Here is a 13,069-nt window from a genome sequence, read left to right as displayed (position 1 = left end):
TGTGTGTGTGTGTTTATATACTGCAGACTAACCCTACAGCATTTTTCAACTGCTGTAATATTATTCATTTTTCATTCGAACCCATTTTGAAATTTTCCTTTTTTTCAATTAATTATTTATATTTAATTCTAACTATCTTTTATTTTTACTTTTAAATAGTTACTATTAGCGACCGAAAAATATTGTGTTTATTTATTTATTTATTTATTTTCGTGTGTAGTTCTCCTCCTCTCCGCTGGTGGTCACACGTCACTCCGAGCATTTCGCCGCTAAACAGTAAACACACGAGCGAACGCACCACGTGCTCCTTCATGTGTTCAGCATGGCGAACTGGACTCAAGAGGACAGTGCTGCGAAACCCGTCACAAACCCCTCGAATGTGTCCACAATAGCGCAGACATCTAGCGGAGATGTGACGGCCAGACCCGGGGGGAATCCTGCGGTGGTTCCGTGTCTCATTCCGTCGTTCGCGGGCGCGGTGAAGCTCCTGAACGCGCATTACTCGTGCCTGGTGCTCGACACGCACCGCAGACACATCGCGCTGCCGCCCGTATACCTGCGGAAGAAGAGGCTCGGCATTCAGGAGGAGCTCAACGCAGAACTGCTCAAGTACTCCTGCAGGTAAAACAAAAGCCTGGAAATACTTTAGTACTCTTTTGTAAGTGTGTCATTGCTGCCACTTCAAGTCAATCGCATTTATATGCTAAAGTTACTCCAATGCCGAGTATTGCCACTTTGATATATTTAATAATAACATAAAAAAACAACATTTTTTTTGTTTAGTTGCAAAGTTGTCAATTAAAGGTAGGGTAGGCAATTTCTGAGCGGCTAGCAATAACAAGTTATCTATAAATTGTTTTACTCACTGTTGTACTGTACTGTAAAAAAATAGATTATTATTGGTATTTATTTAATATATCAATCAAATGTCTTTTTTTGTCATTTTATTTATTTTTTTTAGCTTAAAGGGTTAGTTCACCCAAAAATGATGTCATTAATGACTCGTCCCAAGCCCGTCAGACCTCCGTTTATCTTCGGGACACAGTTTAAGATATTTTAGATTTAGTCCGAGAGCTTTCTGTCCCTCCATTGTAAATGTGTGTACGGTATACTGTCCTTGTCCAGAAAGGAAATAAAGACATCATCAAAGTGACATCCATGTGACATCAGTGGGTTAGTTACAATGTTTTGAAGCATCGAAAATACATTTTGGTCCGAAAATAACAAAAACTACGACTTTATTCAGCATTGTATTGTCTTCCGGTTCTGTTGTGGATCCGCGTTCAGTGACGCTGCTGACTGAGACGCGGTTTTTTTTTCATTTTCAATTTTCATTTTTGGGTGAACTATCCCTTTAATCATAGTATCACACCCTTGTCCATTAAACCTCAACTTAAATCATGGTTAAAACTCTATTACCCAGCCAAACTGTCTATATGAACAACATGTATTAATATAGGATCCGACTAAGGCTTTTGTTCTCTGGTTTTGCAGTTTGAATGGGGTTCCTATGGCGTATGACAACATTAAAATAGTAGGACAACATGGAGACATTTATGACGATCAAGGATTCATTCACTTCAACATCGAGGCGTCGTTCGTGATCTTCAAACCGCAGATAGGGTCGAAGCTCGTGGTATGTTTCACTGTTTCATCGTGTTCTGTGCGTGTGTATGAATGCATTCTTGTGTTTGCTCTGGGTGAAGATGTTTAATGGTGTGTGTTTGATGTCCCTCAGGGTGTGATTAATAAAATGGCAGTGGGTCACGTGGGCTGTGTGGTCCACGGCTGCTTTAACGCATCAGTGGTGAAGCCCAATCTGCTGAGCCCGGAGCAGTGGCGGGACTCTGGCCTGAGTGTTGGACAGAGCCTGGAGTTCGAGGTCTTCAAGCTGGACGCTGAAGCTGCTGGTGTCCTTCTCATCAGAGGACGGCTGGACAAATCCAGGTACAACGATCAAGACTTTACTGATTGGCTCTTATTTACACTCTTAGAAGAAATGGTTCTATTTAGAACCAGAAATGGTTCCATCCCCCGCTTCATATATGGAACTCCAAAATGATTCTATATAGAACCTTTTTTTTGGTAAAAGTATTCTATTGGCCAAGTATGGCACCCAAGAATACTTTTTAAGAGTGTATAGAACCTTTTACCAAAAAAAATGTTCTATATAGAACCATTTTGGAGTTCCAAATACGTAGCGCTGATAGAACCTTTTAAGGTTCTATATAGAACCTTTTCTTCTAAGAGTGTAGGAGGCAGGACTAAATCTGCCATATTGCATGTTGCCAGTGGTGTAACACACAGGTGTGTGTGTGTTTGGGGTGGGGATGTCTAGGCACCTCACGATTCGATTCCGATTCAGACGGCTGATTATCTGAATCTTTTGTGTGTGTGTGTGACTATAAATACTTAGCTTTAAAAGTACAAAGTAATGACCCATGAAGAATTAAAGGTACAATATGCAAGATGTTTCGCCACCAGGGGTCGCTAAACTCTTACAATAACAAAGGCGTATATTAATGACGTATATTCTGCATTAAGCGGAGTTATGGATCTTGTCGTCAAGCTGATGGATCTTTTATGGATGAATGAATACATTTATGTTTTTAACATCAGTTCTTTCTTGAAAATATGTTGACCAAACTGATATGTAATATAATATGTTGACCATATTGACCAAACTTTAAACTAATAGATGAATTCTGCTTGACTAACAATTTGTTGTTGACTTTTAGAGTGCAAGAGCTCGTGACCCAAACCGAACAAAAGGAATCAATTGTAGAATCCTCTACAGAACCAGAACCCGCAGAAGACATGACCGTCAGTGCAAAACCCAAGAAAAAGAAGAAAGACAAGCGTGAGAAGGAGTGTGTGAACGACTGCAGCCTGCAGCCAACGTCAGACAACAACCAAACCACTGCGGACACAATGGAGGTGGACTCCAATGCAAACGGGCATCACAAAGAGAAAAAGAAGAAGAAGAAAAAAGACAAAGAAGACAAGATCTCGGCCCCTGAGCTCGCGGCGAGCGACTCCAGCGGGTATTTAAGCGATAAAACCAGCAGAAAGAGAGCGGCGGAGAGAGAAGACGCCTCTGAATTAATGCCTGCTGCAAAAATGAAGAAGAACAACTAGTGATTTCTGTCACAGAGCATTTAATGAACTCAAAAACTTTGTGAGATTTATATTTACAGAATATAATAAATGATTTTTCCTCTGGAGTATTTGCATTTTATATGTCCACCTGAAGAGGGCAGCATCACTCTTAGAGAAAGAAAGGATCAATTAAAAGAAAGGTTCTGTAGAGAACTTTGGGGTTTTTGACTCTATTTTAAAGAACCCTCAATGCCAAAAAGGTTTTATAAGGAGAAATGTCTTAAATTGTTGCATAATACTTTAATGTTTAATGGGATATATAATTTTTTTATAGTGATAAAGTCTGTGTACAAGCTTCTTAATTCAGAAAATTTAATTAATATTAAAAATGAGTTAAAACTAAATCCATAAAATGCTTCCATTTTGGGAACTTCTATATAAAACCTTTTCTTCTAAGACTGATCTTTAAGCTGATTCAAAACTCAGGATCTTATACAATTTGGTGTCAGAAATATGACCACCTTTCTGACTTCCGTTTTATTTTTGTTTTAATAAAAGTTTTTTTTTGTCAATGACATGCAAATTTTCTGAATTAAAATTTAATTTCACACATGTAATAACATGAATACACCTCTTTCTACATGGCTTAAACATTAGAATTCAAATGAATTTAAATCAATTTTTAAATATATTGAGGATCCTAAAGTCAAAACTTTGTAAAATTGTATAGCACCTGTGATCATAACATAATTGAAAGCTTGGAAAGTGTTTTGGCTTCTGTTATATTCTTAAATTTAGTTCAGAAGTTGCTTCAACGTCCGTGACATTTATAAATGATTTGGATTTGATATTAAGCCTCAAAGCAACTGGAAAGAGTGCTTTAAAATGCTCTAAATTATTTGCACTAATCAGCGAATAATATATATAAAAAAATATATTTTTAAAAAGTAGGCTATTTATTAATTGTGTTTTTTCCTTCTTGAAATTAATAGAGAGAATAATAATAGAGATAAAAGTGTTTAATAGAGATAATATTGGGTGTGTTTTATAAAGAAAATACCCGTTAAGAGAGAAAAAAAAAACATGCAACATATTTTGTTGTCATGTGACAAATTATGAAACAAAACAAAAAAATAATCAAGTCAAAACATCATCAATCCTTTTCCCAAAACGTATTTGTGATTCATTAGATGTAGGGACGGTTTTCGCGGGAAATCGCGTACAGTCACTGCTTACTCGTCATATCCGTAAATCGAAAAGTTGCTGTGTGGGAGTGGCAGAGGTTTTCACAACGAGCGAGAAAGGTTGATATTGATATCTCCAAACTTCGGGAATCGCCCGTTTTAAACAAACACCGAACACAGGATAGTCTGTTGGCAAAAAAAACCCCCCCAAAAAAACAAGACAGCTCGTTATCAAACAAGGATCAACATGACAGGGCTTTTGGAGATGGTGAGAACTGACGGGATTTGAAATGTTGTAAAAGCGATGCAAAGATGGCGTTTTTCTTGCTCAACAGGTGATTAAGGTGTTTTATCGAACAGTTAAATTCTCATTTGTAGCTCTTTAAACAGAGTTCATTGTAAAGAGTTCATCTATTGTGAAGGCTCGTATTCATCCGCACAGTCACGCAGAGCCGAAGCACAACCAAAACAATGTCCTTCCGCAAAAGTTTTGTTTTTTAAACACTAGATGGCGATAGTGTACAATTTTAAAATATCACATACTTTCATATTTTACGAAATGGAAACACTAATTTAAGTTGTCATAAATATCAAAACAACTTCATAGGCTATTTGTCAAAATATAACTGTACAATGTTTTGCTTTTGAAACTGTAGATGTGTAAACTGGCTTATTCATGATGCAAAGAAAACAGATGACTTTTTTTCTTGATTACACCACTTGACATTTCCATGACCGAATCAAAACATTTCCTGAAAATGATGCAAATATAGTTGTTTTTTCCAAACCATGGCCATTTTTTTTTTTATGTTTTGATGATCTCAGTCTCGGACATATTTTGTCACTGACCCTTTGACCTATTTTTTCTCAGGTATTGCTGAATAGTTGATGAATGTCTGGTTCAGACGCTTGATTCCTGTAATGTTTTGGACTGCTCGATCCAGCAATCCCAATCGGTGAAGGTGTTTGTGGGAAACTTCTCCTCCTCTGTGAGTAAGTGTGTGTCATGGGAAAACACATGAGCATCGGTACAGTAAATCAGAGACCTTTGCTGAAGGTTTCTGAGATCTTCAGCCAGAGCGGCCCTCCTTTTATCACGCCAGAGTCCGGCGGCACGTCGGGTGTGAGGGAAAGATCTGAACCTGGAAACGTTTCAGTTTCAAGTCAGTTGGGATTATGTCCAGACTGATACATTTAGCTTTTCTTTTGCCCCTTTTGTTCGACTAGACAAAGTGAGTCTATGTGACGGCTTCAGGGGAGTTAGGATCCCTCATCCTGAAGGATCCAGGGAGCTCTGTGGGAGGTGTCGGCTCAGATCAGGGCCAGACTGGCTCATAGTTCTAATTGTTCTCACTCAGTTTTTCCATGGCTGGGAGTGCTGTGATTCGGTGTGTGGGGGTGAGAACGTGACATTTTGTCGGTTTTATTAGGCCTTTTCTTCTGATAAGTGGCCCTCGCGCTCATGCGGTGAATTATATCTTTTTGAGGTTATATGGGGTGTGAGACAAACCAAAGCTCTTTCGGAGTCTTCAGTGTTTCTGAAAGCAAGAAAAGAACATGCTTTACTCTTTACTCTTGCAAAGTATACAGTGAACAGAGGGTGTCATTATTTGTTCAAATTGAAAAATTGTCACTATTCAGCTTAAAGTCCCCCTGTAGTCAATCATTTTATCCCCTAAAACTCATCTTTGATCACCAAAATGACGTTTTTTCCTTGAATCTTCATGCCTTAAAATAGAACTCGACACCCTTGCCTCATTAAGTATACGCGGTTCTATGAATATGCAGATGAGCCCCGCCTCCACTCACTCACTCAGCTCAGAGATCGATCACACGTTGATCTGATTGGTTACAAGGCAGTTTGTGACATCAGAAACAGAGACTGTCTTTGGTTCGGAAAATACTGCAATGGTGTTGACGTGAATTTACACATGGTTTGTCTTAAAGGAGTAGTTCACTTTTGAAAAAACTTTTGTTGATAATTTACTCACCCCCATGTCATCCAAGATGTCCATGTCATTCTTTCTTCAGTTGAAAAGAAATTAAGGTTTTTGACGATAATGATATTTGATAATGGACTTCAATGGGAACCAAACGGTTCAAGGTCCAAAAGACAGTTTCAGCGCAAACTGCAAACTGTTCAAAGGGCTTTAAACGATTCCAGACGATGAATAAGGGTCTTATCATCGCTCATTTTATAAATAAATAACAAAGTTTAAGTTTTATAAGCTCAAATGCTCGCCTTGCTCTGTTCTGTGATGAGCGTTCGTGACTCTCCTGTTCGAATCAAAATGAACGAATCTTTTGGTTCATTCAACGAACGAAACAAACGAATTGACTCAGAAAAAGATTCGGAAAATTAAAGGTTCTTTATTTGCATTGATGGTTCCATAAAGAACCTTTAACATCAATGGAAACATTCCAATCCACAAAAGGTTCAGTTCACTCTAATAGTTCTTTTAAGAAATGATCACTGAAAGGTTCTTTGGGAAACCAAAATGGTTCTTCAATGGTGTAACTGTGGAAAACCCCCTTTATTTTTAAGAGTGTATTTTTAAGCTGTGTTTATTTTTACAGCGATTGCATTTGCACCATAAATAAACCACAGACTCTTTCTGTAGTGCAGCCAAAACGTGCATGATATTCCTCTTTACTTTCTATCGTCTCCAGATTTTAATTTCCTGGCAGATATCCTCATTTCCTGCGTCTTCGCTTTCTTAATTAATTGATGCAACAAGGCCTAGCTGTCATAAATCTGTGCGCCCTCGTCGCCTGAACGCTCCGTATGGCTGATAGTGTCCCAGAATAACCTGTCCCGTTCCCGTCTGCCAGATCGGAGTCCGTGTTCAGGCTCTCCTGGTCTTTTTGTACCTGTCGGGAAGCCTTGACTCATCGCAGGGCGCTCAGACTAAACTAACCCACTGAGTACTCCCAAACGCCTGAGGTTTCAGCATTTAACTAGCCAAATTCCCCATGGATGACACTCATCCCTCATGTGTCCGCATGGAGACGGCACTGTTTTGGATGGGCTCATGTTTAATGCGACTTGAGTGTGGTTTTTAATTCAAAGACATGCTAACAAAAACAATCAGTGAATGGCTAGAGTTCTTGGTTTACTCGAGCAGCCTCACGGATGCCGTACGTTCGTCTGATGTTGGTTTATAGACGCCGTCCTCAGAGAGAGAACAGGAAGTGAGTTACGTTAGAATCCGCTTGATTGTTGATTTGTGGCGCGAGCGGCTGATTGGTTGTTTGTTTCGACTGAACCACATTCATTAGAATCCCTCCCGCACCACCCAGTCTATATGAGCGTGTTTATCTGGTTTACTTTTGACATTTTAAAGTATTACTAACAGTTTGAGCTGTGTGCGAATGAGTTAAGAGCCTGAGGGATTTTCCATATTCTCTCCGTTTTAACATAATACACTCTGGGGCCAGATTTAGGTGTTTCAGCTGTTTGTTGTCAGCTGTAGTAGATCTAAACTAAGATCAGTGATATTGATTCCATCCATCCATCCAACCATCCATATTCCATCCATCCATACATCCAGATTCCATCCATCCATATTCCATCCATCCATCCAGATTCCATTCATCCATCCATTTTCCATCCATATTCTATCCATCCATCCATCCATCTATCCATCATCCATATTCCATCCATCCATATTCCACCCATATTCCATCCATATTCCATCTATATTCCATCCATATTCCATTTATCCATCCATTTTCCATCCATCCATCCATCCATCCATCCATCCATCCATCCATATTCCATCTATATTCCATCCATATTCCATTTATCCATCCATATTTCATCCATCCATCCATCAATCCATCATCCATATTCCATCCATATTCCACCCATATTCCACCCATATTCCATCTATATTCCATCCATCCATTTTCCATCCATCCATCCATCCATCCATATTCCATCCATCCATATTCTATCCATCCACCCATCAATCCATCATCCATATTCCATCCATATTCCATCCATATTCCATCCATCCATCCATCCATATTCCACCCATCCATCATCAAAATTCTATCCATCCATCCATATTCCATCCATCCACATTCCATCCATCTATCTTCCATCCACATTCCATCCATCCACATTCCATCCATCCATACATTCATATTCCTTCCATCCATCCATTCATCCATATTCCTTTCATCCATCCATATTCCATCCATCCATCCAGATTCCATTCATCCATCCATTTTCCATCCATATTCCATCCATCCATATTCTATCCATCCATATTCTATCCATCCATCCATCCATCCATCCATCCATCCATCTATCCATCATCCATATTCCATCCATATTCCATCTATATTCCATCCATATTCCATTTATCCATCCATTTTCCATCCATTTTCCATCCATATTCCATCTATATTCCATCCATATTCCATCCATCCATATTTCATCTATATTCCATTTATCCATCCATTTTCCATCCATATTCCATCCATCCATATTCCATCAATTTTCCATCCATATTCTATCCATCCATCCATCAATCCATCATCCATATTCCATCCATCCATATTCCATTCATCCATCCATTTTCCATCCATATTCAATCCATCCACCCATCAATGCATCATCCATATTCCCTCCATCCATCCATCCATATTCCATCCATCCGTATTCCACCCATCCATCATCAATATTCTATCCATCCATCCATATTCCATCCACATTCCATCCATCTATCTTCCATCCACATTCCATCCATCCATCCATCCATCCATATTCCATCCATCCATCCATCCATCCATCCATATTCCATCCATCCATCCATATGATTATTTTAAACATTTATTGCACATTTTATATATCATGTTGTTGGCAAATCAAGCAATAAGGTGCTTGAGAGTGTGTGTGCGTTAAGTGACTTTTCCCCACTGTGGTTTACCACAGCACCTCTTAAGCAGGGTAAAATCACCGAAACGCTTGGCCTCACGTCATTTATCTGTATAATTCTCCTCAGCGTTTGATGTTCTTCAGTTTTATGGCTAGTGGATCTCAGAGACACACTACTGCCAACGCCAGTGACATAAGACAGTGAGTGGCCTGAGATTTATGTGCATCTGCAGAGGACAAAGATGAGCTGAGATGGGTGGAGAGGATTTGTTGGTTTGGACCGCTGTGTTGTTGGCGTCCCGGATGGGTTCTAGAGGAGCTTCCCGCACCCATGCCGCGGGGATGAACGCGCTGATTGGCTCTGGCTCTCCCTACGTATCCTGTGTCAGACTTTCCAGGCGGACAGGCTTTGAACCACACACATGAAAGCAGGAGGGATTTATGGGAACTGGTGGTGGGTTCTGAGGTGCGGGTTCTGATGTGCGGGTCCACACCCCTCACGGGCCCCCAGGACCCACACCTCATACCTCCCGCGCTAATTACTGATTAGTAAGCAGTTCTGCTTCAACTTTCCAAGCTTCCAGGACTGGAAAGTCGTAAAAGTAAAAGACAGAAGAAGAAAAAAAAAAACAGTTAAGCGTTCTAACAGCCTGGCCCGCTCGCACAACACGGGCCCGTATCTTGGCTTAAATAGTGGGATTGAATCATATCAAAGGGTCACTGACATCCATGAAATCTTTTTACGGCTTTTTCAAAGGCATTTCTGGGAAATTCACTGGCCTGTTGGCACCTCTGTTTTTTTACTTGCATACTTTGACACTTAGATTTCCCCAGACGAGTCCAAAATGCTTTTGTTTACCAAACATCTGATTTATGTAGACTATAATTTCAAAACTGCTGTTTGTAAGTGTGGTTTGCTGAGGTAACCGTCACTTACACCACCGCTCAAAATAATTAAGATTTATAATGTTTTTGAAAGAAGTCTCTCATGCTCACCAAGGCTCAATTTATTTGATCTAACGTACAGTAACAGTAATATTGTAAAATATAAAAATTTTGAAAAACTATTTTTTTATTGAGAAAGGTTTGCTGTCAGCACTTGTAGATGTTCATGTAGTTAACAGTGACATTTAGCTCACTGTAAGTCATGGAGATCTTATCTGGTTCCTATATTAACTCTGAAATCATTGCTAAAGGAAATGTGTGTGTGTTGATGGCAGTTCACAAGAGGGCGTAAATGTGCTGTAACACACATTTGTGAACTGTCTAAGAGAGAAAACTGCTCCTCAAACTAGATTCTTGAGTGTCTTTAGCACAATTTATTCTATCATCTCTGTCCTAGTTACCTAGACAAAAGCTTTATTTGAAGAAGCAAATTGAAATTTCATAAATATGACTGATTTAGGCGGGAAAGTTTCTGACTAGCTCTTCTCATGTTATTTACATTTGTGCAATATTGAAACTTGAAAAATCTTCTTGGAAAGACAAGAAGACTTGGAAAATATACTGCATGAGTCAATTGGAATTTATTATTTTATTTTATTCACACTTCTGCATATTGAAACCGGTACTGCATGAATCAGTTGGACTATTTTTATTACACTGACTATTTATTTGTATATTTATTTATTTCATACTTCTGCATATTGAAATGGTGTTACTTTATTTTAGGGCTGTCAAACGATTAACGATTACATAATAAAAGTTTGTGGGTGCACCGTGTATAATTATTTATATATATATATATATATAAATACACACACATGCATGTATATTTAAGAAAAAAAAATATTATTTATATATAAAATATTTATATTTATATATAATATAAATTATATATAAATCTATATACAGTATATGCATGAAAATATTTCTTAAATATATACAAGCATGTGTGTGTGTGTATTTATATATATATATATATATAATAATTATACACAGTGCACCCTCGAATATTATGTAAACACAAACATTTATTTTGGATGCGATTAATCGTTTGACAGCCTTACTTTATTTATTTATTTTTTAGCAGACTTGGAATGTTCCATGCGAGTCAATCGGACTACTTATATTGCACTAATATCATATCTTATTTTATTTAATTTTTCTAGAGAAAAGAGTAGCATGACGATGTCTCCTTGTGTGGCCCAGAGGAGAAAGTCATGTGAGTTTGGTACAACATGAGAGTGAGAAAATGGTGAAAGAGTTTGCTGTGCTTATTTTATTTGCTTATCTTTTTTTATGCTGCTCTTATATTCTCGGGTTTGCCATGGTTTTGTTTGGTTTCCATGACACACTGCCCAGCTCTCGCCTCCTGGGGGGTTTCTGCCGCAGTGATGCGGGACAATACCTGCGTCTGACTCTTCTGCCATCAGCCCACCCCGGTGTGTGTCATAGTCTTCTTGCACACGTCCCACTGGTGTGAAAACCACTGTGTGTCATTTCAAAATAATCCTGCATATAACATTACAGCAATATCATCCTGCGCTGTACCTACCACAGTCACTCTTGAGTGATGACACAAATAAACAGCCGAGAGAGCCGTGATTGGGATAAGTTTTGTTTTAGAGTGGCTTTTTTTCCGTAGTGCATTTGTTGACATTTCCCTGCTTTTCCAATGTAGTTTTAATGCACGTTTTTTTTCTCCACGAAAGAGCCCGACCACAGTTTTAGCGGCCTGTCTCGGTCTCCTGTACCTCTGCCAACTCTACTAGATTAATTGGACCTTCTAATCTTCTGGAATTCAATGGTTTTAAAGACGTCTAGACAAAGCTTAATTGTGTCAGGAGCTCTATATAGCGCTGGTGCACAGTGCGGTAGCTAGATTTTTACATATTTATAAAGAAAATGTGAGTGGTTTGCCCTTGAAAAACCTGTTGTTATGATGCTAGTGTGGTCACCGTGGTGTTGCTATGCAGTTGCTAACGTGTTCTAAGTGATTCCAAGAAATTTTGAGGTGTTCCTGTGTTACCAAGTCTCTATAAAATGGTTGCTATGATTCTAGAGTGGTTATCAGGGTGTTGCTATGCAGCTGCTAAGGTGTTCTGAATGATTGCAATTTAATTTTGAGATGTTCCAGTTGTCTCAGGTGTCTGTGATATGGTAGCTATGATGCTAGGGTGGTTGCCAGGGTGTTGCTATGCTGTTGCTAAGGTGTTCTGAGTGATTCCAAGAAATTGTGAGGTGGTGTCAAGTCTCCATGATATGGTTACTATGACGCTAGAGTAGTCGCCAGGGTGTTGCTATGTGGTTGCTAAGGTGTTTTGAGTGATTCCAAGAAATCTTGATATGTTCTAGTTGTCCCATGTATCTGTGAGATGGTAGATATAATGCAAGCTTGGTTGCCAGGGTGTTGCTATGCAGTTGTTAAGGTGTTCTGAGTGATTCCAAGAAATTGTAAAGTGTTCCAATGGTGCCAAGTCTACATGATATGGTTGCCATGATGATAGAGTGGTTGCCAGGGTGTTGCTATGCAGTTGCTAAGGTGTTCTGAGTGATTCCAAGAAATTGTGAGGTGTTCCAGTGGTGCCAAGTCTACATGATATGGTTGCCATTATGATGTGATTGCCAGGGTGTTGCTATGTGGTTTCTATTAAGGTGTTCTGAGTAATTCCAATCAATCTTGAGATGTTCAAGTTGTCTCAGGTGTCTGTGATATGGTAGCTATGATGCAAGGGTGGTTCCCAGGGTGTTGCTATGCAGCTGCTAAGGTGTTCTGAATGACTGCAATTTAATCTTGAGATGTTCCAGTTGTCCCAGGTGTCTGTTATATGGTAGCTATGATGCAAAGGTGGTTGCCAGGGTGTTGCTGTGTAGTTGCGAAGGTGTTCTGAGTGATTCCAAGAAATTGTGAGGTGGTGTCAAGTCTCCATGATATGGTTACTATGATGCTAGAGTAGTC

At 39.1% G+C, this 13,069-nt stretch overlaps 1 protein-coding gene across 1 annotated transcript; it reads left to right on the top strand.

Annotated features, from left to right (window-relative positions):
* Positions 1 to 291: 291 nt before the first annotated feature.
* polr1f (RNA polymerase I subunit F) lies at positions 292 to 3,224 on the top strand. The gene is made up of 4 exons (XM_039678459.2): positions 292 to 621; positions 1,495 to 1,636; positions 1,739 to 1,947; positions 2,739 to 3,224. Exons 1-4 carry the CDS (start codon positions 323 to 325, stop codon positions 3,136 to 3,138), a joined length of 1,050 nt encoding a protein of 349 aa, XP_039534393.2. The 5' UTR covers positions 292 to 322; the 3' UTR covers positions 3,139 to 3,224.
* Positions 3,225 to 13,069: the final 9,845 nt, after the last annotated feature.

The sequence above is a fragment of the Pimephales promelas genome, chromosome 18, assembly GCF_988280905.1.
Source record: "Pimephales promelas chromosome 18, fPimPro1.hap1.1, whole genome shotgun sequence".
Lineage (NCBI taxonomy): Eukaryota > Metazoa > Chordata > Actinopteri > Cypriniformes > Leuciscidae > Pimephales > Pimephales promelas.
The sequence above is the reverse complement of the archived record's forward strand: the minus strand, read 5'-3'. Positions and strand labels throughout refer to the sequence as shown.